This window comes from Agelaius tricolor, unplaced genomic scaffold (assembly GCF_023055355.1).
Source record: "Agelaius tricolor isolate 1412-34295 unplaced genomic scaffold, bAgeTri1.0.p SCAF_5, whole genome shotgun sequence".
Lineage (NCBI taxonomy): Eukaryota > Metazoa > Chordata > Aves > Passeriformes > Icteridae > Agelaius > Agelaius tricolor.
Genome location: NW_027269265.1, coordinates 3,582,180 through 3,606,039, shown reverse-complemented (window position 1 = coordinate 3,606,039; position 23,860 = coordinate 3,582,180). Strand labels below are relative to the sequence as shown.

At 49.7% G+C, this 23,860-nt stretch overlaps 1 protein-coding gene across 1 annotated transcript; it reads left to right on the top strand.

The window, feature by feature from the left end:
• The first annotated feature begins 2,034 nt into the window (after positions 1 to 2,034).
• GCH1 (GTP cyclohydrolase 1) lies at positions 2,035 to 23,210 on the top strand. The gene is made up of 6 exons (XM_071426128.1): positions 2,035 to 2,515; positions 13,538 to 13,647; positions 15,798 to 15,853; positions 18,825 to 18,856; positions 19,758 to 19,842; positions 20,916 to 23,210. The coding sequence occupies exons 1-6, from the start codon at positions 2,212 to 2,214 to the stop codon at positions 21,040 to 21,042; spliced, it is 714 nt and encodes a 237-aa protein (XP_071282229.1). The 5' UTR covers positions 2,035 to 2,211; the 3' UTR covers positions 21,043 to 23,210.
• Positions 23,211 to 23,860: the final 650 nt, after the last annotated feature.

The following is a 23,860-nucleotide window of genomic DNA, read 5'->3' as shown; positions in this document are numbered from 1 at the left end:
ATGCAGGGTGCTCAAACCACCTTTTGGGGTGACACACCAATTAGTTCCCCACAGAAACTTCAAAATATTTGGTCTTGGTCGTGAGAGTTAGCACATGTCCAGAATCCTGGGTGGGAATATGGGAACATTGGGACACGCCAGCCCTGCAGCAGGAAGGTGTCTGCAGAGACCAGGGGTTTGGAGGGGTGGAAGCCCAGCTGGGATCAGGTGGTGGGAATGGTCACTAAGGAGGCTCAGTCCGTGCCTGGGATCATTCTGGTGACTGCATCCCAAGCCAACTGCATCCCAAGCAGGGGCCTCAGAATGGTGGTGGTGCCATTCCAGCAGTGCCAGGGAGTGCCTGGGCAGGATGTGCCAACACCACCCTGGTGGGAAAGGGACCAGCTCTAGGAGTTTGAGGGGATGGGGAGAACATGGAGAATGATGCTGGGAGCTGCTGTGGAGGGCACAAACCTGCATCCCAGCAGGACCTGCCCCATCCATCCCCATTCCCTTACTGCTCAGCCTGGGCTCCCCACAGCCCTCCCCCATGGTGGGCGATGGAAGGAGGCACCTACAGCAGCTTGGGGCTGAATCCCCAGCTCCTCCTCAGCCCAGGGAATCCCCCACAACCCCAGCCCACACCTCAGCCTGGAGAACCCCAGTACCCCAGCCTGGGGGATCTCCCTGTACCCTCCTCCCGTGCCTTAGGGATTCCCACTGTACCCCCAGCCTGGGGGGTCCCCCAGTACCCCCATCACACCTCTCAGCCTCGGGGCTGCCCCACATCCTCAGCCCCAGTGATGCCTCCATTCCCCCAGCACACCTCAGTCCATGGGATTCCTTCCTGGAACCTCTGGACCTCCAGCCCAGCTCTCAGCCCGGGGATGGATCCTCCCATAGCCCCAGCCCAGGGCATTCCCCTGCTGCTTGCACAGCTCATCCCGGAGGATGAGATCTTGGAGATCTCTATGGATACCTCCATATCTTGGAGATCTCTTGGGATACGCCCACAGCCCAGACATCCCCATGTACCCTCAGCTCAGGGACCCCCCTGCCCTCCCATCCCGGCCCTCAGCTCGGGGGGATCCCCTGTGACCCAGGAGCACCCCTGTACCCCCAGCACATCCCTCAGCCCAGGCATCCCCTGTGACCCAGGAGCACCCCTGTACCCCCAGCACATCCCTCAGCCCAGAGATCCCCCCGGATCTCCCTGCACTCCCAGCCCCGGGGATCCCCTCGAATCCCCCGTACCCCCGGCCCACGCCTCAGCCCAGGGACCCCCTGCACCCCCAGCCAGGCTCCCAGCATGGGGGGATCTCCTTGGATCCCTTGGGATCCCCCCAGCCCGGGGTACCCCCGCCACCCCAGCGCTCACCCCAGCCCGGGGGTCCCCTCGGATCTCCGGTCTCCCCACCCAGTTCTCAGCCCGGGGGTCCCTCTGGATGCTCCCATAGCCCCAGCCCAGGGCATTCCCACCCTGTCTGCGCAGCTCATCCCGGAGGATCCCGTATCTTGGAGACCTCTTGGGACACTCCCACAGCCCAGAGATCCCCCCGTACCCTCAGCCCCGAGATCCGCCCGGATCCCCCTGCACTCCCAGCCCCGGGGATCTCCTCGGATCCCCCGTAACCCCGGCCCACGCCTCAGCCCAGGGACCCCCCGCACCCCCAGATCGGCTCTCAGCTCGGGGGGATCCCCTCTGATCTAGGAGCATCCCCGTACCCCCAGCACACCCCTTAGCCCAGGGATCCCCCCGTACCATCAGCCCCGAGATCCGCCCGGATCCCCCTGCACTCCCAGCCCGGGGATACCCGATATCCCCAGCCCCGGGGATCCCCTCGAATCCCCGGTACCCCGGGCCCACGCCTCATCCCATGGACCCCTCCGCACCTCCATCCAGGCTCCCAACCCCCTGGGATCCCCTCGGATCCCCCCAGCCCCGGGGTACCCCCTCCACCCCCGGCGCTTACCCCAGCCCGGGGGTCCCCTCGGATCTCCGCTATCCCCACCCAGTCCCCATCCCGGGGGATCCCCCCTGTACCTCACCCCGGGCACCCCCTCCCCTCCGGCCAGCACGGCGGGCTCACGGCAGCGGCGGCGGCGACACCGACGGCGGCCAATGGGGGCGGCGCGGGCGGGATAAAAGCGGCGGCGGCGGGGCCGGGACGGGCAGGGACGGCCCGGGGCTGCACGGCTCGGGCACGGCTCGGCCCCGCTGCAGCGCTGCCCATGGAGGCGGCGCGGGGCTGGAACGGGTACGCGCGGCAGGAGCCGCCGCCCTCCCCGCCCGCGGCCGCCGAGAACCCGCGCGGGGCCCCGGGCACCGGGAGCGGCAGCGGGGAAGGGTGGCGGGGAGAGCGGCCCCGCAGCGAGGAGGACAACGAGCTGAGCCTGCCCGGCCTGGCCGCCGCCTACACCTCCATCCTGCGGGCGCTGGGCGAGGACCCGCAGCGGCAGGGGCTGCTCAAGACGCCCTGGAGGGCGGCCACGGCCATGCAGTTCTTCACCAAGGGCTACCAGGAGACCATCGCGGGTAGGGAGCGCTCCCGGGGCTGCGGGGATGGAGTTTGGAATTGATGAATTGACGGATTTCGTAAAACGTCGCTGTCCTGTCACCGCGTCACCCAGCTCGTTATCACCTGTATGTCTCGCTGTCCCCTCCCTCCTCAAATATCTCGGGGTTTTTTAGAATTAAACTCTGTGCAGGTAAAGTTTCCATTCTGTCGTAAGCCTCTCGTTTGGGTGAGCAGAGCAAGTGCTTTTGCTTTCTCTCTTGTGATGGAAACTTTTTCAGCCCCGGCGGAGGAACTTGTGGGTTCCCTCCTTCCTCCCTCCCCGGCCGAGCGCGGCTGTGCTCGGACAGGGTGGGAATCCAAACCAATCCAACCCAATCCAGGTTTGTCTCCATTAGCAGACAGAAGGGGCTTGAATTTTCTCAGGAAAAGTCCCGTTCTGCCGGTGCTTTAATCGAGTGAGGTTTTTCAAAGGTGGGCATGAAACTTAAGGAAGCGAGGTGAGCAGAAAGGAAGAGGAAGGGAGGGGACCCATCTCAGGGTCCCAGCAGCAAGTGCAGGTGTGGAGAGGAACCCCAGGCTCACAGCCCTGCCCCAGCTGAGTGTCTCTGCTTGCTGGGTGAGGGTGTGAGGAGAGGAACTGGCTGGGATATGTTCTCATCAACAAGCTCCAGTGCAGGGTAAATACTTGAAAATTTGCTTTTTTACATCACTTTTCTCAGCGTCTTGACTAAGGACTATACCCAGTATAAACAGTAAAAAGGAGCCTGGAGAGCTTGGGAATTCCCCTTTCTGCTCCTTCTTGCAGTAAAAGGCAAGTTCCTGTCGGTTCCTTTGCATCCTGGCAGGGATGCAGAGAGAGCCAGCAAGGATCTCTGAGTGTGGCTGAGGAAGGGCTGCTCCTGCCCTGCTCTCTGGAATCAGCCCTGGGCTGCTGAGCCTGCCCCAGGCTCCATCAGGATGCTGTAGCTGAAAGCAGAGGCTGAGCTGTGCTATTGATGGCATCAGGGAGCTCCTGCTGGCACATCAGAGCCCTTTTCTAAGGGCACCGTGCTTCACCTTAAAGGCTGGGGTTTGTGTTTAGTTTCTTTTTTATTTCTTTGCTGTTGGCTCTTTCAAAATCAGATTTCTACAACTTCCAGCATTCACTTACTCATGGCCAGCTTAAACTCTTGTGCCACTGTTGTGTTCCATTTCTGCCCTGGAAGTTGTTCTGCCTTTCAGGTCAAGCCAGGTTTTTGGTTCACAGCTGGGAGCAGCTCTGGGCTGCAGTGGCCATCCTGTTCCTCTCTTAGTCCTGTTGCACGGTGTGTTTGTGGTGAGGTTTCATCAGGTATCATCTTTTGTTTACTGGGATTCACTTTCCTCATTTTCCTGCTGTAAAGCACAGGAGGGTCTCTCAGCCATCCTGCCAGGCTCCAGCACAGGGAATATTTTCAGTGATAATTTGAGCATGAATTTCTGTGCTGAACCTGGATGAGGTTGCTGCCCTTCCTAAGTCCTCTCTTACCTTGCTGCCAGTTTTGTGTGCTCACGTTACCTGAAGTAATTTTAAAAACTTTTTTCTGCTCCGAGGTGGGTTCTCTGGGATCTCTGGGGTCTTCTAATCTCTCACATTCATTTAATTAAGCAGAGTAGTTCTGGATACTCCCCTCCTCTGATTATCATGGGAGAGAGCTGGATTATGTCCAAGGATAGAAAATGTCATTGCTCGTGCTCTGCTCCTGGACTGCTTTTTTCTTTTAAGGAAATCGTGTGAAGCTGTGACACCAACATTCCTTCCTGTGTCAGGTGGGGAATCCTTTTACTCTCCAGCTGCTCACCCCTTCTTGAAGGATGCTCAGCTTCCACTTTTCCCAGCCAAACAGGAGGAAGAGCTGCAGCTGAAGCACAAGCCCACAGCAGATAGCAAAGCAAGTGGTGGATGAAGAGTTTGTTAGGAGAATCAATATGAGTAAACTCTTTTTGGAGAGTTTTAAATACCTGATGAACCCTGGAGTCAACAACTACAGAATATTTGGGCACAAGAGTAGCTGTGGGACTGCTGCTGTCTCTGCTGCAGCATCCTGTGCTGTTCCTTGGTTATACTAATCCAGCTCTCTGCCTGGACCAGCAAGTGAAAAAGAAAATGAACCCAAACCAGCCCAAACCCTTCCCAAAAACCTGACAAGAAGCAGCCCTGGCCTCTTGTTTTCCCAGGCTTTTTTTGCAGCTTATTCAGCTCCTCCTGTGGAGCTGTCTGGGTGGGCAGAGGTTAAAGCAGGGATTTGCAGGGTGTGTTTTGAGGAGTGTTTCCATTTTATTCCTGCAACAGGCAGAAGATGAGGGGCTCTTACAATAGCTGCAAGTTCCATCCTCCCAAGAAAGGTTCCTCAGGTAAAAGCTCTGTGGTGGTGGTTGTACAACCACATGGCCAGAGGCAGAGTGTGTGTGTTGCAACAGGTCCCTGCTGAGCTCACAGGGAGTGGAGGTGCTGCCAGAGTGTGCAGCCAGGAGGGAGTGACACAGCTGAGCCAGGGCAGTGAATGTCAGAGCAGGGACAGGCTTTAAAATCAGCCCTGTGACCTCGTCTGCTGCAGCATCTGCCCTGGGGAGGGGGAAGCAATTAATGTCTGATGGAGTTTTCATTTTCCATAAAGGAGCATAAAGGAAGATGTGATAGATACACACCCAAATTAGAGAATTATGTTGGAGAAGCCCTCTAAGATCGAGTCCAACCATTTCCCCAGCACTGCCAAGGCCACCACTGACCCCTGTCCCTGAGTGCCACATCCACGTGGCTTTTACATCCCTCCAGGGACTCCACCCTTGCCCTGAGCAGCTGTGCCAATATCACACTTTCAGTGAAGAAATTTTCCCCAATATTCAATCTAAACCTCCCCTGGCACAACTTGTGGCCATTTCCCCTTGTCCTGTCCCTGTTCCCTGGGAGCAGAGCCTGACCTGGCTGTCCCCTCCTGGCAGGAGCTGTGCAGAGCCACAAGGGCCCCCTGAGCCTCCTTTGCTCCAGGCTGAGCCCCTGCCCAGCTCCCTCAGCCTCTCCTGGGGCTCCAGCCCCTTCCCCAGCTCTGTTCTCTCCTGAGAGTGTAAAGTTGCTGTGCCCTGCTGCCAGGTCTGTGTTTGGTGTGCTTGACTTTCACCTCTCTCTCTGCTATTGCAGGGGGTTGGACTGGATGGCCTTTGGGGATCCCTTCCAGCCCAAACCATTCCATGAGCTTTTTGGTTTCTGTGTGTCTGAAAACATAATAATAACTTGGAGCATGGTTCAATGTGCTGTCATTTGATCTCCTGTGCTGGGTGTTGTCACTTTGCTTCCATGACACCTGCTTGTATTTGTACGTTTGTATTTCCCAGAGCTTAACTTTGTAGTATGGTAGGGAAGATAACACCTGAATTCTGTCTCTCCATTCAGATTTGTGAGCAGCAGAGAAGCTGATTCTGCTTTCCAGCTTCTACTCTGTGTATTCCCTGCCTTGTTTTCAGCAGTGCATTGACTGTTCCTGCCTTACCCTCCATTCATCTCTGCTATCTGTGTTCTGCAGCTGCTCAGGGTTGTGTGTCAGAGCCATTAGTAGAGTTTACTTGTTAAATATCTGTATCTGGCTCTTTCTGTTAATTCCAGATTGTCATTTATTAATCCTGGCTTTACCAAAGGCCTCAACCTCTTTCATTGGCAGGATGTATTCAAACGTGCTGTTCCCACTTCTGTAGTACCAGTCATCACACTTGGCAAGAATGCCTCTAGTGATTTCAAACAAAATCCACCTGGGGACCAGATTAAAAATCCTGACAGCTCAGTGCAGACACTTGAGCACTGGTGTAGACTGGCAGCTGTTGCAACAGAAACCTCTCAATGTGTTGGTAAGGAAGGCAGAGCAGGAAAGTCACCAAAAAAGTAACTCCCAATTTCATACAGTGTTTCTGTGCCAGCATCCAAAAACATCTGTTTTTTTTTCCAGGGTCAGATCTATCAGCTTCCTATTTCTGAGTGTAAATTGTATTTCAGAGTAGCCCCCTTGGCTGGTGAGGGCTAACAGCAGGGCTGTGAGAGCCAGGTGCCTTCAGCTTTGTGAGAGCTGGTTCAGGCAGCTACCTGCCACACAAAGGTCAAACCTTGTCCCTCCTTTTACTAAAGGCTTCATGGCATGCTCAGAGGTGCTGTCTGAGGGTCTCACAATAAATACTGCAAAGCACAAGTGTGTGCAAAGGCAGTAAATGAGTGTAAAATGAGAATAAATACAAGGTTGCAGACAGCACAAACTCAGCTGAAGCTGAAGCTTTCAGACCCAAGCAACTGGTAAGTTACAGAAACAGTGTCAGTGATCCTGCCTTTGAAAGGTGAGTCACAAATGAGTTGGTTTGGATTGTGTAACCCTGCAGGAAACGTTAGGCCCAGGGCTGGGCCAGCTGCCTGCATCTGCAGGAGGAAGTTAAGTTAAGTTGTTCTCATCAGCCACAAAAACTCCAAGCAAAACTTGGTCACCAATCTGGGCTTGGTGATGGTGGGAGCTGCTGCCAGGGGGGTCCCAGCCTTTATTCATGTGAGCAGCTCTCAGGCATGTTGGCAGGCTCACCCATCCTTTCTGTGTGTTTAACAGGGAAATGAAATTCAGAAATACTGGGAGGGGATGACTTTGCTTCCTGGACCTCTGTGGTTTGAAAGGCTGCATGTTAGCTGCCTGCAAACCAAGTGACTCTGCTGGGCAGCTTTTATTTCAGAGCAATAAACTAGTTGGGCCATTTCCTCACTCATCAGTTTATATGCTTTTCCTACACTGTGGGGTGAAAAAATTCAGCCTTAATAATCTTTTCTACTAGTCAGTGTGGGTTTGGTTTTTTTATAGAGGACAGCAACGGTGTAAGCTCCTAAATGTTTCCAGCCTGCTTGGTTTGCTGTGCTGAGGTGCTAAGCATTGCTGTGTCAAAACACACAGTGCCTTGAGCAAACAAGGCTGTTTGATCAGCAGCACTGCCCTTTGCTGGGGAGCTGCTGTGTTTTCCTGGAATCGAGGTGCTGCTGGCTCATCCATGAGGACACGGATGCAGCCCTGGGATCTGGCAACAGCTGAAACCTCAGCACTGCTCTGCTCCAGCCAGGGCTTGCTTCTGGTAAACCAGGGGGTGGGAAATTCAGGGCTGTTCAGAGAGAGGATTTTTGGGGTTTCTTCAAACTCTGCCCCCACAGAAGGGAAACCTACCATGCTGGAACACACATTAAATGCAGTGAAACTTCTGGGAGCTGGGACTTTCCTGGATCATCTCCCCTTCCTGTTAATGCTCAAGTAACACTAAGCTTGGTTGGGTTTTGTCAGGAATTTATTAAATATTGTGACCTCTTGGATCTGAGCTGTTGCCGGCTTCTGATCTTTCATGTTGCTCTTCTAAAGTGTTTTGTCTTTGATTTTTCCTTTGTTTCAGTTTCAGAAAGAAGTGTGGATGAGCACCTTCTGTCACATGGGACATTGAAATGGTTATTGAAAAATCCTGATACATTTTAATGAGCATCTCCATAATGCTGCTTTCCCTCTTATTAATAAACCTCCTGGCAGAGGGCAACTTCTAGAACCTAATCTTGGCTTCATCTGTCTGCAGTAGCTGGTCTGTTATGAATAGACTCCAGTCTCACTACAACATGGAGGGTATCTCACAGGAAAATAAACAAATCTGTACAAATCACAGCCAGAATTGGCTGAACAGCAATAATGCTGCTCCTTTATCTTTGCTTCCATGAAATGTCCCTTGAATCACACGTCTGCTTCACCTCCCTTCTGGTAACTGAGGGATTGAGCTTTGCTTCTGAAGCAAATGTTCCTGTCTGAAGCTGAGAGTCTGTTTCCAGACTTTTGGTGATGAAATCTGAAATAGTAGCCAGAAACTTGTAAATTCTTTTGTGTCTAAGGTTTCTCCTGGCTCCTGCTAGGAAGGTGTGTTGTCACAAGTGTTCATTTCTCAGCATCTTTTGAGCCCTATTGCCTATTTAAACAGTCATGTGGCATCCCAGGCTGTGCCTCTTTCTAGAGCTCTTCAAGACTTCTTGAAGCCAATGACATACCCAGAGCCTCCTTTTCTTAGCAACCTGAAGTCATTCACTTTCTGCAGCAGTACAAGCCCTTCACATTAATGTTTTTATAGCCTGGGTCTCTTAATGCATAATAAATTCCTGGTGCCTTTTTTATACTCAAAGGCTGCAATAATTTTCTTGTTGCTTGTCTGGAGTCTTGTCCCTAACTACAGTTACCTGTAATGTCATCACATGAATAATGAAAAACGAAGTCAGGTTTAACTTTACATTTTACTGCTTTACCCAGCAGTAGCTGGGAGGTTTTTCCAGCAGTTCCCTTCCAGATTTCATCCTGACCCTGCAGGCTGCTGGTTTCCCTGCCACACATGCAGCTGCTAACTGGTGTCTCCTGCTGACAGTCACATCTGTCCTCAGCTGGGCAGGAACTCTGAGAAAGACAACCAGGAATATCTGCCAGCATTCCCCAGCTGCTTCTGCCTTAAAGACCAGTGAGCCTGGGCTGGCTCCTGGCACTGCTGTTCTGGGGCACCCTCCAAACCATGACCTGCTCCTGGCTCATGTGAGCTCCCTGCCACTGCTTTGGGTGTAACTCTGTGTTCTGGAGGTGTCTGAGCTCAGACACTGCTTTAGTTGTCACAGGCATCTTTTATGGAAAATCCTTTCCTTAGGATTTTTCCTCCTGAGAAGCTGAGAGGCCTCAGGAACAAAATGTAAACAATGGTTATCTGCTGCTGTGGAATGCAACAGGTGCATCTGGGATTGGCCCATGTTGGTTGTTTCTAATTAATGGCCAATCACAGTCCAGCTGGCTCAGACTCTCTGAGACACAAGCCTTTGTTATTCATTCCTTCTTTTTCTATTCTTAGCTGGCCTTCTGATGAAATCCTTTCTTCTATTCTTTTAGTATAGTTTCAATATAATATATATCATGAAATAATAAACAAAGCCTTCTGAAACATGGAGTCAGATCCTCATCTCTTCCCTCATCCTTGGACCCCTCTGAACACAGTCACATTAGTTTGTTTGAGGGGTGTGAATTGTCCCATGGGATGTGATCCTGCCTTGGCCTGAGCCCATTCCTGCCCTGCCTGTGGCATTGCCACTGTGGAGAGCAAGGGACAGTGGGGGCAGCCAGGACCTGTGAAATGGGGGCCAGGGGAACCCTGTGCCTCCTGTCCCTGCCAGGATGGATGAGCTCCAGCAGCAGAGTCAGGGAGCTCCTGAGACTGCCTTGATCCTGCTGGCACTGAGCAGCCTGCACTTAAATCGGAGCTGTGAGGCAACTTAACACCACAGGGAAGTGCTTAAACCCCTGGTGAGAGCAGCCTGCATCACTTCATCCCAGCACAGTGAGAAAAGCAGCTCTGGAGTGCTGTGAGGCTGCTGCAGCGCTGCCATCCTTCCCCCCCTTCACCTCCCGAGCCCATTCTGGGTGGGCTCTGCCTTCTCTGCTTGCCAGAGGTGCTTTTGCTTTCCCGTGTCACATTAAAGCCATGCAAATAGTTTCTATAGCAACAGGTATCTTTGCTGAGCTCTGACGCAGAATCCTGAAAGGTCTTTCTCATTCTGTCTTCATCCAGTTCTGATTTTTCATTTTATCAACTCTTTTTTGAAGATAAAGGGCAAATTAATTCTGCTCTGTTTCAGGAGTTAACTTGCAGCACAGGTGACTGCTTAGTTTCAACAGCCCACTGAAGTTTTTGCACCAGGAACTGAACTTTTGGCTGAAGGAAAATTCAGCTGGAATAATTTAGAGAGCACCCTGACTGTACAAACCATGAAGTCAAACTAGTGAAGCAGGCAGCATGGTCTGGTAGGTAGAGTGAAAGAAAGGGGAAAAGGGGCAAAAATTTGTCCCCAGCTTTGCTTCTGGCCTGGTTAGTCTGAGGTTATTTCCCCTTCTGTCCTTTCAGCTCTGTTAAATTTTCCAGAACATGTGCTGCAGCACACAGGCTGAGCTTTTATGAACGCTGTTTGATGCTATTGCAAATGGAAAAAAATAGAAAAAAAATTCAAAAAACCTCTAAAAAACCTTAAAAAAAAAAAAAAAAACAGACAAATTTAGATGGTGTTGCCTCCCTGCACAAGGTGTTTGAGAGTGTGTGCCAGAGAAGTGTCTCCTGTGTGATCACTGCAAACAACTGCTGCAGTGGGACACAGGGAGAAGCAGCTGTGAAAAGATGCTCTGCTCACTCTGCTTTTGTCAACTCAGGGCTTGGGCTCCAAGGGGGGACCTCTAGGGATGGGCAGGCTTCAAGCTGTGCTGACTTTCAGGAAGAGAGCCTTGTGAAGTAGAGACTGGGGCAGAGCAGGGGTGGATGGTGGTCAGACCGTGGTCATTTATGCAGGTGGTGGCCTTGAGCCTCACACTTGGTTTTACCTTTGTGTCCTTGCATCACCTGGCACTTGTGGAGGAGTTTTTGGAGGGCCTAACACTGAGCTGGTTTCTTCCTTTGTGGGCCCTTCTACTCAGGGAGTAGCTGGTGCTGACACAATCAGCACATCTCACTGCAGGCACAGCTGCAGGAGTTGTCTGTGACCTGGCTGCTACTTGCTGCTGATATTAAATAAATAAATAGAAGAAAATAAATAAATAAATAAATAAATAAATGGCAAGACCACTATAAACAAGAAGCTTTAAGGTCCTCACAGCCCTGTGGCTGCAATTCTTGATGTGCAGATCTGTTTTCTTACCTCTAAAACTCCCCTGGTTGTGCTGGGGCACTGCCCACACTGCTGAGGCTGGGCTGTGGCATTGGAGGGGATGTGCAAGAAGGGTGGGTGCCCTTTGTGCTCCTGTTTGATTGCTCTGGCCCTGAGAAGGATGCAGGGTGCCTTTTGTTCCTGGAGTTGCCTGTGTGGTACTTCTGAGGTCACTAAAACTTCTCTTTGGCTGAGCTGTGTCCATGATACAACACAGCTGTGAGAGAAAGTTTGTGAGGGTCTACTAATATATATTTTATATGTTAATTAGTGTAAATCCATCCATATACACATGGGTATGAAGCTTCATGAGTGAAGTTCATTCTGTTGTAGCTCTGCTCTGTGTCACACACCAGGACTCTTAATGAGAATTGGGCCATTTCTGGCTGTTCTGAACAATCTGCTTTGCTCGTGCACTGACGTAAATCCATATCTGACATCAGGCTCTGATATGCTCCTGGTGAGGCTGGTGTGACCTGAGCTGGGGGTCTAATAACAGCAGCAGTCACTCTGGAGATGCTTCGTGGATCTGTTTGGATTTTGTTTTAATAACTCTGGCCACGGCAGCAGGTTTTGTGCAACCACTGTTTGCCTTTCTGCTGTGGAAATGGCACGGCTGCAGAGTGCTGCAGGAGGGAGCTCAGAACCCAGACTGCTGCTCTGCCTCCCCTTCCCTCTCCTGTGAGCCTGTTCAGATCCTGCTTTGGGTTCTCCCTTTGCCTGGCTGAATTCACAGTTACACAACTGCCCGATGCTGCCCGTGCAATCAAAACCCTCTCCAGCAGTGCTTGGTTTAAACCAGACCCAGAAATTCAAAGATCACAATCATGTACCTTCACAGAGCTGTTCCCTGGCCTTTTTCATGCCCCTATTCCTGCCCTCTAACCTGATCCAAACCCTTCTGGGATTCATCCTGGCTGCCTTGGAGCTTGCCAGCCCTTCTCAGGAAGGATCCTGTGTCGCAGGCGGAGCGCCTGGCGCGCAGTTTCCAGGGTTACCTGTGCAGGGCTGATAGCAGGCAGGAAATTAAAATGCTCCATGATGATGATCCCTTATCGACAGCAGATGGTGGCCATTAGCTGGATGTGTGTGTCAGGGAAAGGCACCAAGGCAAGCAGAGCAGACATCACTGCTGGATTTGTGTCACCACCACCGTTGGGTTTGTGTCACCATCACTAGGTTTGTGTCACCATCACTAGGTTTGTGTCACCACTCCTGCTGGATTTGTGTCACCACCCCTGCAGGTGCCCCCTGGTGCATGCAGGGCAGTCCCTGAGTGCCCTGGTCTGGCTGTGGTGTGTGGGACTCTGCTTTCCTGGAAGTAGCTCCAAGGAGCCAGTGTGGCTTCCAGCTGAACTTGTTTGCAGAGTTCCTCGTCCTTATTATCAGCCCTCCTGTACAGCTGGTTCTCTCCTGCAAGTTTCTCCTTCATACACAATTTTTCTCTCTTGTTCTTCAAAAGACCTGGTTTCTTGATTTGGGACTATTCTACTTTTAAGATCTCTGAGCATGGTCCAGGTGCCTGCAATCTCTGTGGAGACTGATGGGCCAGGATTGTTTGGGGATTTGTCAAGGGACTGATGAAAGTGGGAAATCAACTGAGGATCCATTCTACTGACCTCTGAGATTAGCCAGGTGTCATTGATGTGTTCCTTTTCTTACTGAGCTGTCTCTTCTCCCTTCTGTCTCTGTGGGAGTTTCTGCACCTCACTCTTCTGCCAACTCTGAGCTGCAGAATTAGGCTGGAGTGTGGATGTGCTTGCCCGTTTCACATCAGGACAGCAAATCTCTCCCCAGATGTGTCTCTGACTTCTGTGTGTACCTGAACAGCTGCTGCCTGGTGTGCTGCAGGATGAAATTTGCATGCAAAGCCTTCTTGGAGACAATAATGATGCTGTTAAAGTGTTTGCAGGAGCCACTGTGGTGGTTTCTTAGGTTTTCCCTGACCTCGGGCTGGCTTTGCTTGGTGGAAGCACGGATGGAAGCCCACAGTGTCAGCTGTTAATTGCTCTTAAGATGTCAGTAATTCTGCAGAGACCAGACCTGTTCTAACCCATGCTCAAGCTATTAATTAAATAGAACACTCCAGGCTGACTTCTGGTGCAGCACGTAGGCAAGGTGACACCGGGGCAAACGTGGGATTGTACCCAAACCAAAACGTGCTTGTGATGCTACTCCTCACTTCCCTCCCACACCTTAACCCTAAAATCTATAACCCTGAGAGAGTTCTGCCTTTGCTACAAGCTTTCTCAGGCCCTGGCTGGAAGAGCCTGCCACGATTTTTGAGTTTATTGTTAATGCAAATGTTTGATTTCAGATGTCCTGAACGACGCCATCTTCGACGAAGACCATGATGAGATGGTAATTGTGAAGGACATAGACATGTTCTCATTGTGTGAGCATCACCTCGTTCCATTTGTTGGAAAGGTAACTCTCCCTCACAGAACAAATGTGGGAATGCACAATAAAAGACCTTAAGTACATGTAAAAGACCTTGCAGCTGTAGCTACAAAGCTTTTTAAGGCTGTAAGTACTTGCTGCTTACGGCTACAGTTCTAGAAGTTTAATCTTCAGAATACAAATAAGGAAGGCCTCCTTAATGTGAGGTTTTATTTGAATTTAAGCTCCTGAAATATAATGCTCAACCTTTCCTAGTCTAAGTAATCTAATGGTTTCTGACATTTCATATCAAAGCTCTTCTCCATGAAGCAGCAGCAAGCCTTGAGGGCAGACATCTCGATATTAAACCAGCTCACCCTGCACACTGGCTCTGTCATGGATTTAGCTCCTGGCTCAGAGCTATCCAGAGCACATCCATCTCTCTGAAACCCTCTGTGAGTGGAACAAACTCATTAGCAGCCCTGCCTTAATTATGTGAGCCAGGTCAGGGAGAGGGTGGCCAAAACTGGCTGTGCTTGATTGGGGACTCCTGTGAAAGGGGCTGGTGCTTCAGAGGGTGCTGGAATTGTATTCCCAACAACTTTAGAAAATAAAATTTCTCCAGTTAACCACTGTAGAGGTGATGAAGAGTTCTGAGTGGGAGCTGCACATCTCAGCCTCTTCAGTCCCCCATCAGCACAGAAGGATGGAGCTCAGCCTGAGCCATCTGTTACCATGAAGTGCTCACAGGTCCAGGAGCAGCACGTGCTTGTGTTGTCTATAAAATTCAATCAGTGCCACATATGTTCCAAGCAAATTGTCTCCCCATAATAAAATACATGAACAGAAACCAGCTGTTTATTTAGTTGAATCAATTCAGGTTTGTCTGCTTTCTTTTCTTGCTGTTGGTGTTTTATACTGGAGAACAGGATAACCTCTTTTTCTGTGCAAGCTTTCTGTTGTGCCTGTTACTCTTGGTTGTGTGCACTGTGTATATTCTCCCCATTATTCCTGTGGCAATGTGTGCATTTTTTTTACATCCAGCTGTTTAGCCTGTGTGGTTTGGAGAAATCTCCTCACAAACACCAACTGATCCCACAAAATGACTTGGTATGGCTCTGAATATTCAGAGTAACCATTGCCCTGCTGGGTGCCCCAAACAGGCTGCAAACCCTGACCTGTAGGTCTTGCACTTGCAGTTCTACCTCACAGGAAATTAAGAAATCTGCAAAAATATGGGGAACAGGATTCAAAGCTTATTTCTAAGTGGTGTCTCTCACTTTGTCTGAAATGTTTCATGTCTTTTCAGGTGTCAGTGGGTTGATTGCCTAACAGGAGGGGTAGGAATGAGCAAGTTAGCCAGGTAATCAGGTGCACTGTGGTACCTCCACTGCAGGTACAGCAGCACAGGATTCTGAGATGGGGCCTCCAGGCAAAGCCAGAATCCCCCACTGACACTCCCCTGCTCTAGCTTGGCTCATTTTCCAAGTCTCTGGTACAGTGGCACGAGGCCTGGTTTATAATCTGTTATAACTGTAAACCCACTGGAATTCAGTGGATTTCTAAAAACAAGGAGCTAAATGTCCTTCCCTCCATATCTGAGCACTTTTCTGCAAAACTTCTTCCAGTTTAGTTCAAGTACATGTTCAGCAAATCCATATTTGAGCAGGATGGAAGCTGAGTTAACCACCAGTGATCTCTGATACTAAAACAAGAAAAACAATCAAATCAGGAAGTGCAGCCTGATTTTTGGTGGCAAAGTACTTCTTGCCACCAGAACTTCCACTGGAAGTAAAGCACAGTCCCTCTTCCTTCCTCTCCCTAAATCCATTTAAGGTCTTGGAAGAAAAGCATGTTTATTTTAGACAAATAGTGCTGTGCTGAGTACTAGAGACTGCCTTTGTACCCAAATGCAGCAGTGTTCTGTAGCATTCCTGAGACTTGGAACATCAGCCTTGACTCTTGAAGGGCTGTGACTTCTCTCCCCCTCAGAAAAACTCCCCTGTTCTTCACCAGGACCTCATGAGATGTTCCCAGCCTCAGCTCCACAATTCCCCGGGCTTGCATGGTGCCATGTTCCTCCCACATGCTGAGAGTTAATTCTGGGGCAAATGCACATCCCATTGTCTGTGCATGAGTTTCACCTGCCCTTGGGAGGGTGCTTTTGCTGCTGTTAATGGCTCTTCTCCCCTGTGCAGGTACACATTGGTTATCTCCCCAACAAACAAGTGCTTGGCCTCAGCAAGCTCGCTAGGTAAGTGTTCTAATGAAAATGATGCTAATTTGGAAAAAGTGTTCCAGGCTTGTGCTAGCTGTGCTAATCTTTTTAATCTCCTCTCCCTCTAAAGCTCAGCCCACTTTGTGTCCTGGATTTGGATTGAGATCAATCCTCAGCATTGTTTTATTTGTGTGGAGAGGACAGATGAGTGTTGGAGCTGTGTGTTAATTCTCACCAGCGGCTGCAGCAGAGCCCTGATGCTTTTGTAGGTTCCCCCAGAGCCCTGGGGTCTGCAGGGAGCTCTGAGGCAAAGAACAAGAGAATTTGGTTATGTTCTAAGGCAGGCCACAAAAATCAGTGAGAATTTCCAGCTCTCTTTACCACTTGGGTGTAAATTGACTAATAAGCACAAAAATCTGTAAATGAACACATTTTATGGATATAAATTCAATCTAAAGCTTTCATCTCTTGGCTGACTCTTCAGAAAAATTTGACATTTCTTTCTTTCACTGAAAACTTGCTAAGAGTGCTGTGGGGTAGATTTTATAGATAAAGTTCAGCCTAAGAAACAAAGCAATTGTGATATACTTGAGAAATCCATTTATTATGTAAAATAGCTTTTTTTCCTCAGCAAGTGCCCTTGGATCAGTTGTTGCACTGATTCTTGTTATTAAGTGACACTTTCTCATGCTGGTGAGGAAGAGGATGGTAGATCCCTTCAATAAGCAGATTATTTGGGATCAGAGTGGAAGGGCCATTTTTGGAGAAATAAATCTAAAGATTTGGCTGCAGCTCAGAAAGACCACATAGATTTTGCTTTCCCTGGTGGGTCTGTTAATCCTGCTGTGGTTGCAGTAACACTAATGAGAAATTAGCCCTGCAAATCTGCCTGCCTGCTGGATTTTCTTAGCAGGTAAGAAATGTGTAGGATATGACAGCAAAATGTCCTAAAGTGAGCCAGATCTGCTCTGGGCTCTGCTTGCACAGCAGGGAGTTGGGTTTGGAAGGGGAAGGATCCTTGCAGGTCACATCTCGCATCTCTGCAGTGTAAATTCACATTGCAGGGAGGCACATCCCTGCCCCCAGCAGTGCTTTCAGGAGTGGGCTTTGCTCTGGTTCAAGGGCTGGACAGGTGCTTTACAATGTGTGGATTTTCTCCTGCATGTTGTTTTTTTGTGGCTGTAGGAGCTGCTGGAATTGCAGGCTGGGGTTCTGAGCTGTCAGACCCGCAGCTGCTGGGCAAAGTCCTCATCTCCTGTTGGCTCACCATGCTTGGCATGTGTGTGGCATCCCATGGCTGGTGTTGAGTTTTGGGTGGGTCTTTAGGTGCTGCAGGGCTGGGGGGTTTGTTTGGTGGTGTTGGATTTCTGAAGAGAATCCACTCCTCCTGAAGAGACTGTCCTGAGCACGGGGTTTCATTTCTGCAGGGCTCCCTCCAATGCAGGGTCAAGGATCACATTTGAAATGTGCATCCACTGGTTTCTGCTTGCTCTGGTCTCTGTTTCTCTCTTGACTGCAGCTGGAAAAAGGAGCTCAAAATGCTTTTCATGGAATTTTTTTTTTTTTAATGCAAGTGGGACCATGGTGCTGGAAAGATACAAATTTCCTCCTGTTTATCCTCAGAATGGAAACCTACAGCAATATGTGCAAGGCTTCCTGCACTGTGCTCAAAGCTCAAATCTTGCCTCTTTCTAAAGTGAGGGTGAAACTCCCATATACTGCAATAATGAAAAGATTAGATTCTTGTATAACAAAATGTTCTCCCTTTTGAGTGCTCACCATGAAGAGGTTTGGGGGCCAAATTGTGCCTGTCTTTGGTGCCCTGTATAATGCAGCCAGTGTTCAAGCAAAGATTTGAGAGGCTGCTGGTGCTCTAGGCCTAATCTTTCTTAATAGGATTAGTTTTATGTGGTGAGTTTCTGTAGTTGGGGATGACCTGTATTCAGTAAACAAACATCTTTCCCTGGGTTTTAAGCTCAGGCATGAAAATGCTCTTTCAAATAACTGTTTTTACATAAACACCTTGTTAGGGCTTCTTCTGTGCAATATGTGTTTCCTATCCATATGGTTATTCTAAATATTGTGTTGCTTTGTTTGATGCTGTAACACAACCATTTCATTGCTGGAGGGGAGTTTGTGCATTTAATTCTCTCTCAAAACCAGCAGGAGAGTCTCTCATTGTCAGGGATGATTCTTGTAAGTGATGCTTGAGGCTGCCAGCCAGTGTCTGGCTTGTGTCTGGTGTGACCAGACAGGTATCAAAGCTTGCTACAGCAACTCCTTTTTGTGGCCACTTGAAGTGTAATTAAGCATTTGAGGTTGGCATGAACAACCCCTGCAGTTACAGAGCAATTATATGGATTTTTTAAAATGTGTGGATTCTAGAGCTCTCATTGAGTGTCACTTCCACTGCCACCGATGGCTTAAATTTGGAATTGTATTGGAGGGGACCATTAAGGTGATCCCTGCACTGAAATGTGAAGGATGGGGTGAGATATGAGTGGGTGGAGAGATTCTGTTTTAAATAAGACCAACTCTGTCACATTGTTCTCAGCTAAATTTGTGGTCAAATGCAAGAATCCAAAACATTTCTTGCTCAATTCCAGCATTCTGGGCATCCATTATCTGAACTGACCTTAAGGCAGCATTTGCTCTAGTCTGAAGCACAGGGAAATGTTCAGGAATTAGGGTGCAGGGAGACTTTGGATGTGAATTCCCTCACAGCTGTGTGGTGCAGGTGGGTGGGGGATACAAGGAATTCCAAACCAGCAGAAGGAGACCAGAGGAGTGACTGGTTTGCCCTAAAATAGTCCCTGGTGCTGCAGGTGGGGGGAACCTGTCACTCCACACAGTGATGTGCCAAGGGCAGTCTGAGATGTTCCTCACAGCCAAGGACTTACACAGGTCAGCACAGGGGAATCTTTTGACAGCACCAAATTAATTGTGAAGGTCAGTCAGTGGCCAGCTGGAAATAACTGTAATATTGTCTTTTTCCTTTCTCCTTTAGGATCGTGGAAATATACAGTAGAAGATTACAAGGTAAACACAAAATCTGGTGTTTGTTTGGTGCTCTCCTCTCCTAGTCAGTGCAGGGAGCTGGTAACTGTAGATGTGGAGTTTAAGAGGGGAGAAAAACTCTTCTGGAAGAGGTTATGTTATTGTTCTTAGCCCCTGCATTCCCAGTGAAGGTAACTTCTGCCTAGGGAGCTAAATGGAGGCTGGAACTGATTCCAGGGATGAATGTGCTCCAGGTAGAGCTGCCAGGAATAGCTAAACCAGTTGGGTGCTGCTGGGGATGAGCTCTCCTGCAGAGATTTGGAGAGATGCCTTCAGGAATCCTTGTCTGAGGCAATGGAGCAAGAGCTGCCTCCTGCTCCTGAGAAGGAGAGGAAGCTGCAGGGTCCAAACCTTGAGTTGGGCTGATCCTGCTGCCTTTGTCCTCTGGTTAAATTTGGCCTGGTCTTGGCAAGAGAAGTCTCAGTGACCACCAGGCTGGTGAATAGAGGGTGCTAGAGCTGCAGGAAGTAAAGCTTTGCAGGACAAAGCTCATTTTTGATCTCAGTTTCCTTTCCCTAAGAAGAGAAATTGGGCGTGTGGAATAAATGGTGCAGCAGGAACATTGGGAACAAACACATTAAAAACCGAAACAGAACAGAGAGACAAGAAAATCCTCTTGCAAAATAGGAAATGGAGGAGCTGGTAGAACAAATTGTGGTTGGAGAGATGGAATGCAAAATGGCTCCAAAGACAAACAAGAAAATAAGAGGTCTGTTCCAGGATACAAATGGAAAAGAGAATGGATGGGGCTTGGAGCAACCTGGTCTGGTGGAAGGTGTCCTTGCCCATGCTGGGGGGTTTGGAATGAGATGAGCCTTAATGTCCCCTCAAACCCAAACCATTCTGGGATTCTGGGAGCCTGATTTCCCTGTTGTTCCCTCAGTGCAGGAACGCCTTACCAAACAAATCGCAATCGCCATCACAGAGGCCTTACAGCCCGCCGGGGTCGGCGTCGTCGTGGAAGCCACGTGAGTGATCCCAGAGCTCCAGGGGGGGACCCCAGAGCACCAGGGTGGGATCCAGGGTGGGATCCCAGGAGTTCCAGGGGTAGGATCCCAGATCTGTGTGATCCCAGGTGTTCCATGGGTAGGATCCCAGGAGTTCCATAGGTGGGATCCCAGGAGTTCCATGGGTGGGATCCCAGCTCTGTGTGATCCCAGGTGTCCCACAGGTGGGATCCCAGGTGTTCCAGGGGTGGGATCTCAGGAGTTCCAGGGGTGGGATCCTGGCTCTGTGTGATCCCATGTGTTCTATGGGTAGGATCCCAGGAGTTCCGTGGGTGGGATCCCAGATCTGTGTGATCCCAGGAGTTCCAGGGGTGGGATCCTGGCTCTGTGTGATCTCAGGTGTTCCAGGGGTGGGATCCCAGGAGTTCTATGGGTGGGATCCCAGCTCTGTGTGATCCCAGGTGTCCCATGAGTGGGATCCCAGGTGTTCCATGGGTGGGATCCCAGGTGTTCCATGGGTGGGATCATGGCTTTGTGGGATCCCTGTGCTGCAGGGCTGGTGCGTGGTATCTCTGTGCTATGCTTGGTTATCAGGCAGAGGGGTTAGTAACAACAACAACAACAACAACAACAATAATAATAATAATAACCCTATTAATAATAACATATTATTAGTAGTAATAAAAAAACCAATGATCCTGATGTGCTGGAGCTCACATTTAAAGTGGGCACTGCCTGATCCTCTGTGGAGGTGTGGCAGGGAGGAGCTGTCCCCGCTGCACCAGGTCCATGCCCTGTGCTCCTCCTGCCTCCTGGAGCAGTGCAGAGCCTGGGACCAGCAGCAGGCATGTCCTGTGATCAGAGTGCACCTTGGGAAGGTGGGATTTTCCTGGGATCAGAGGAGAGGAGGCAGAGCTCAGTGGCTGAGGATGTGACCCTTCCACAGCTGAGGTGCCGCAGATGCCAATTCTGCTTGTGGAGGTTTTGTGACCTTCCCAGAACTGAATGTCACCGTGTAAGAGCCATCTCCCCCTGTGGGATTCCCTTCCCCAGGAGTGTTCCTGGTGCCCTGACTCCCCTCTGCTCTCTCCTAGGCACATGTGCATGGTGATGCGTGGGGTGCAGAAAATGAACAGTAAAACTGTGACCAGCACCATGCTGGGCGTGTTCCGGGAGGACCCAAAGACCCGGGAGGAATTCCTGACCCTCATCAGGAGCTGAAACTGTGTCACCCTCTGGATGCACCCTGGATTGTCCTGTCCTGTGTCACTGTCTGTCCTTGTTCCCACGTCCCAGCTCTAAACTAAATCGTTGTGAATTGTTGTCATTGTCCTTGTGCAGTGAAAGGCTCCTGGTGGCACCTGGGAAAGGTGGGATGAGGGAGGCTCCTCCTGCATTTCCACTGATGCTGATGCCACAGAGTTACAAGCCACAAATAGGAGTTTGGAAATGTTTTTCCATCCATAATGCAGAATATCCAGCAGTTAGGAGAGAAGTGGGGTTCAGGAGTGAAGTGAATATGTTGTGTTTATTAGAATAAATGTGGAGCAGCACAGGAAACACCTGAAAGGATGTGGATCTTTGTAGGGTTGGGATTGTCCTGAATTATTGGACCATGTTTTATTGCAAGTCCTGCAGTGGCTGTTTCAGTACCTGGATATGTGTGTTATACCTCTGAATTGTTACCTCTGGTGTGTTTTATATTCTTGCTAGTATTAATCTTCCTTTTCTGTGTATTTTGTTTTGTTTGTTTGAGAAATGTGTAAACTCCATTTTTCCTATCCTCTTAACAGGCAGGGAATTAACTTCTGAATTATTTGGGGCACAACCCTGTCTCAGTACAAAGGGGTTTATGCACCTTTTTCTCTGTGCCTCAGAAGGTCTGACCACTTGAACTGTCAGTTTCTTACTGTTTTTAAGGAAACTTTAACAGAGGAGAGGGAAAAAAAAACCCTGCAGAGTCTGTCTGCAGAGTACTGAGGTATCCAAAGAGGTTTTTAATATTTATATCTTGAGCTTTCCATCTTGGATTTTCACGGGTTAGACTGAGAAGCTAAAATTAGTCTGACAATGTGAAAATTATGATTTGCAAGCATTCCAAGGTTTCCATTTCCAATGCTGGACCAAAGGTGAGCATGAAATCCTGAGCACAGCACATGGTACCTCCCCTCCCTGCCCACAGGTTGGGTTACTTCAGGGCAGAGCAACCTGGGATGACAACAGCTCTCATTTCATAAGAGCAGCTGACAAAAGCATTTCCAGGACCACCAGGGTGAATCAAACCACATTTCCCCCCCCTTGCTGTGTATGTGGCAACCTCTGTAAGTGGCAGAATTGGTACAAAAAGTTTCAGTCCAGCTGGACTTGGCTGAACTTCTGCTTTGTTACCATTTTAATGGGTGTTTTGTAACTCTTAATTGGGAAAAGATGAGGAGCGAATGAAAACCACCCTCCTCACACTGAGCTTGCAAAACAGATGTCAGCCAGGGGGGTGGATGCCCACAGCTTCCCAGGGCTCTCTCTGCTTTGCTGGACATCAATCCAAGATGTCCCTGAAGCTCAGGGGCAGCTCCTGCTCTGCCCAGCTCCATCTCACCAAAATTCCTCCCTCCTGCTCCAGTTCCAAACAAAAGTAAAAATCATGTCTGGTCAGATTGGGCCTAAAGAGCTTTTTCAAGGAGAACAAGCTCATGTGTTTAATTTCACTAATTTCACTTTGAGGACCTTCACAGCATCACAGGGAGAATCTTTGAGAGCATCCTCTGCCCTGGGTTTGTAGGATCAGTGCTGTGACAGTGTTTGTCTCTGGTGTGAACAAGCTGTGCTGCACATTGCTGAGCCACACCAACTCCATGGCATTTGTTTTCCTGAAATTGCCAGTTCTCAGTTCAGTATGTTACAAATATCCAGCTGAAAAGCCTTAAATCTTTCTTGCCTGAGCTTGGCAGTGAACCTCTCCTTCTAGCTCGACTGGAAGGAGATTTTGGGGACCAAAGGGGCACACACCAATACACTTATTTCTCTTTCCTTGCTTCAGTTTGGGAATTAAGTCTCTGTAAAACACTGTCTTGGTCCTGAGGCACCAAAAAAGTTGTGTTTTAACCACTTATCTCTATTCAGGATAAAGTTCACATTGCACCACCACTGTTCTTTATTTCCATGTGACCTGTAGTCCTTAAAACACAACTCTCTCTACTCGTGGCCTTGGATTTCGTTCCCATTTTTTGCTGTTGTCAATCTCAGTGAGTTTTTTGGGATGTCAGCATTGTTCAAACACAGGAGCTTTAACTACACCCCGTGTGTAAATATGTAAAGGATGTACAGCCCCTGTTGTACTGCTCACCAGTGCATTGTCTCTGACACATTAAAGCAAAATGTTATCCTTTGGAGTGGGAGCATCCTTGGGGACCTGGAGGTGATGGTCCTGCACAGGGGAAGGGACAGAGCTCCCTCCCCTCATGTGGAGATGGTTTTCACTCATGGATGAGGTGCTGGGTTGCTCCTCTGGGTGCTGGGTGCTGTTATCCACTGGGGAGTCCCCAGCTGGTGACTGGGAAGCAAAAAAACCTCCAGGATTTGTTGTCACCTTCTTCTTACTGCTGCTTGGAACCAGGGGAATCCAGAGCAGATACACTGGAGCAGGGGTGGTGAGGGGCAGTGGCTGCTCCTGCCATTGAGCTTGGGGGGTCTCACAGTCTCCTTGCACCCTTTGTACCCTTCTTCAGCTGTCCTGGACCTCACACTGGCCTGAGGAAATCCCTGGTTCCTGACCTGAACAAATAAATCCCATCAGCATCTGTGACAAGGGACAGATGTTGGGTTGGGTTGTGTTGCCCATGGGTTGGGTTGGGTTGGGTTGGGTTGCCCATGGGTGCAGGGTGGGCAGATTGGCTTAAAGCCATTCCTCCTGTCCTCCAGCCTCCCAGGAAGCAGATACTGCTGGGATTCAGGGCAAAAAAATAAAATAAAATAAAATAAAATGCATGGATCCCAGACTTGTGAGGAGCAGGGCAGCCCCAGTGCAAGGGAAGGGGGTCCC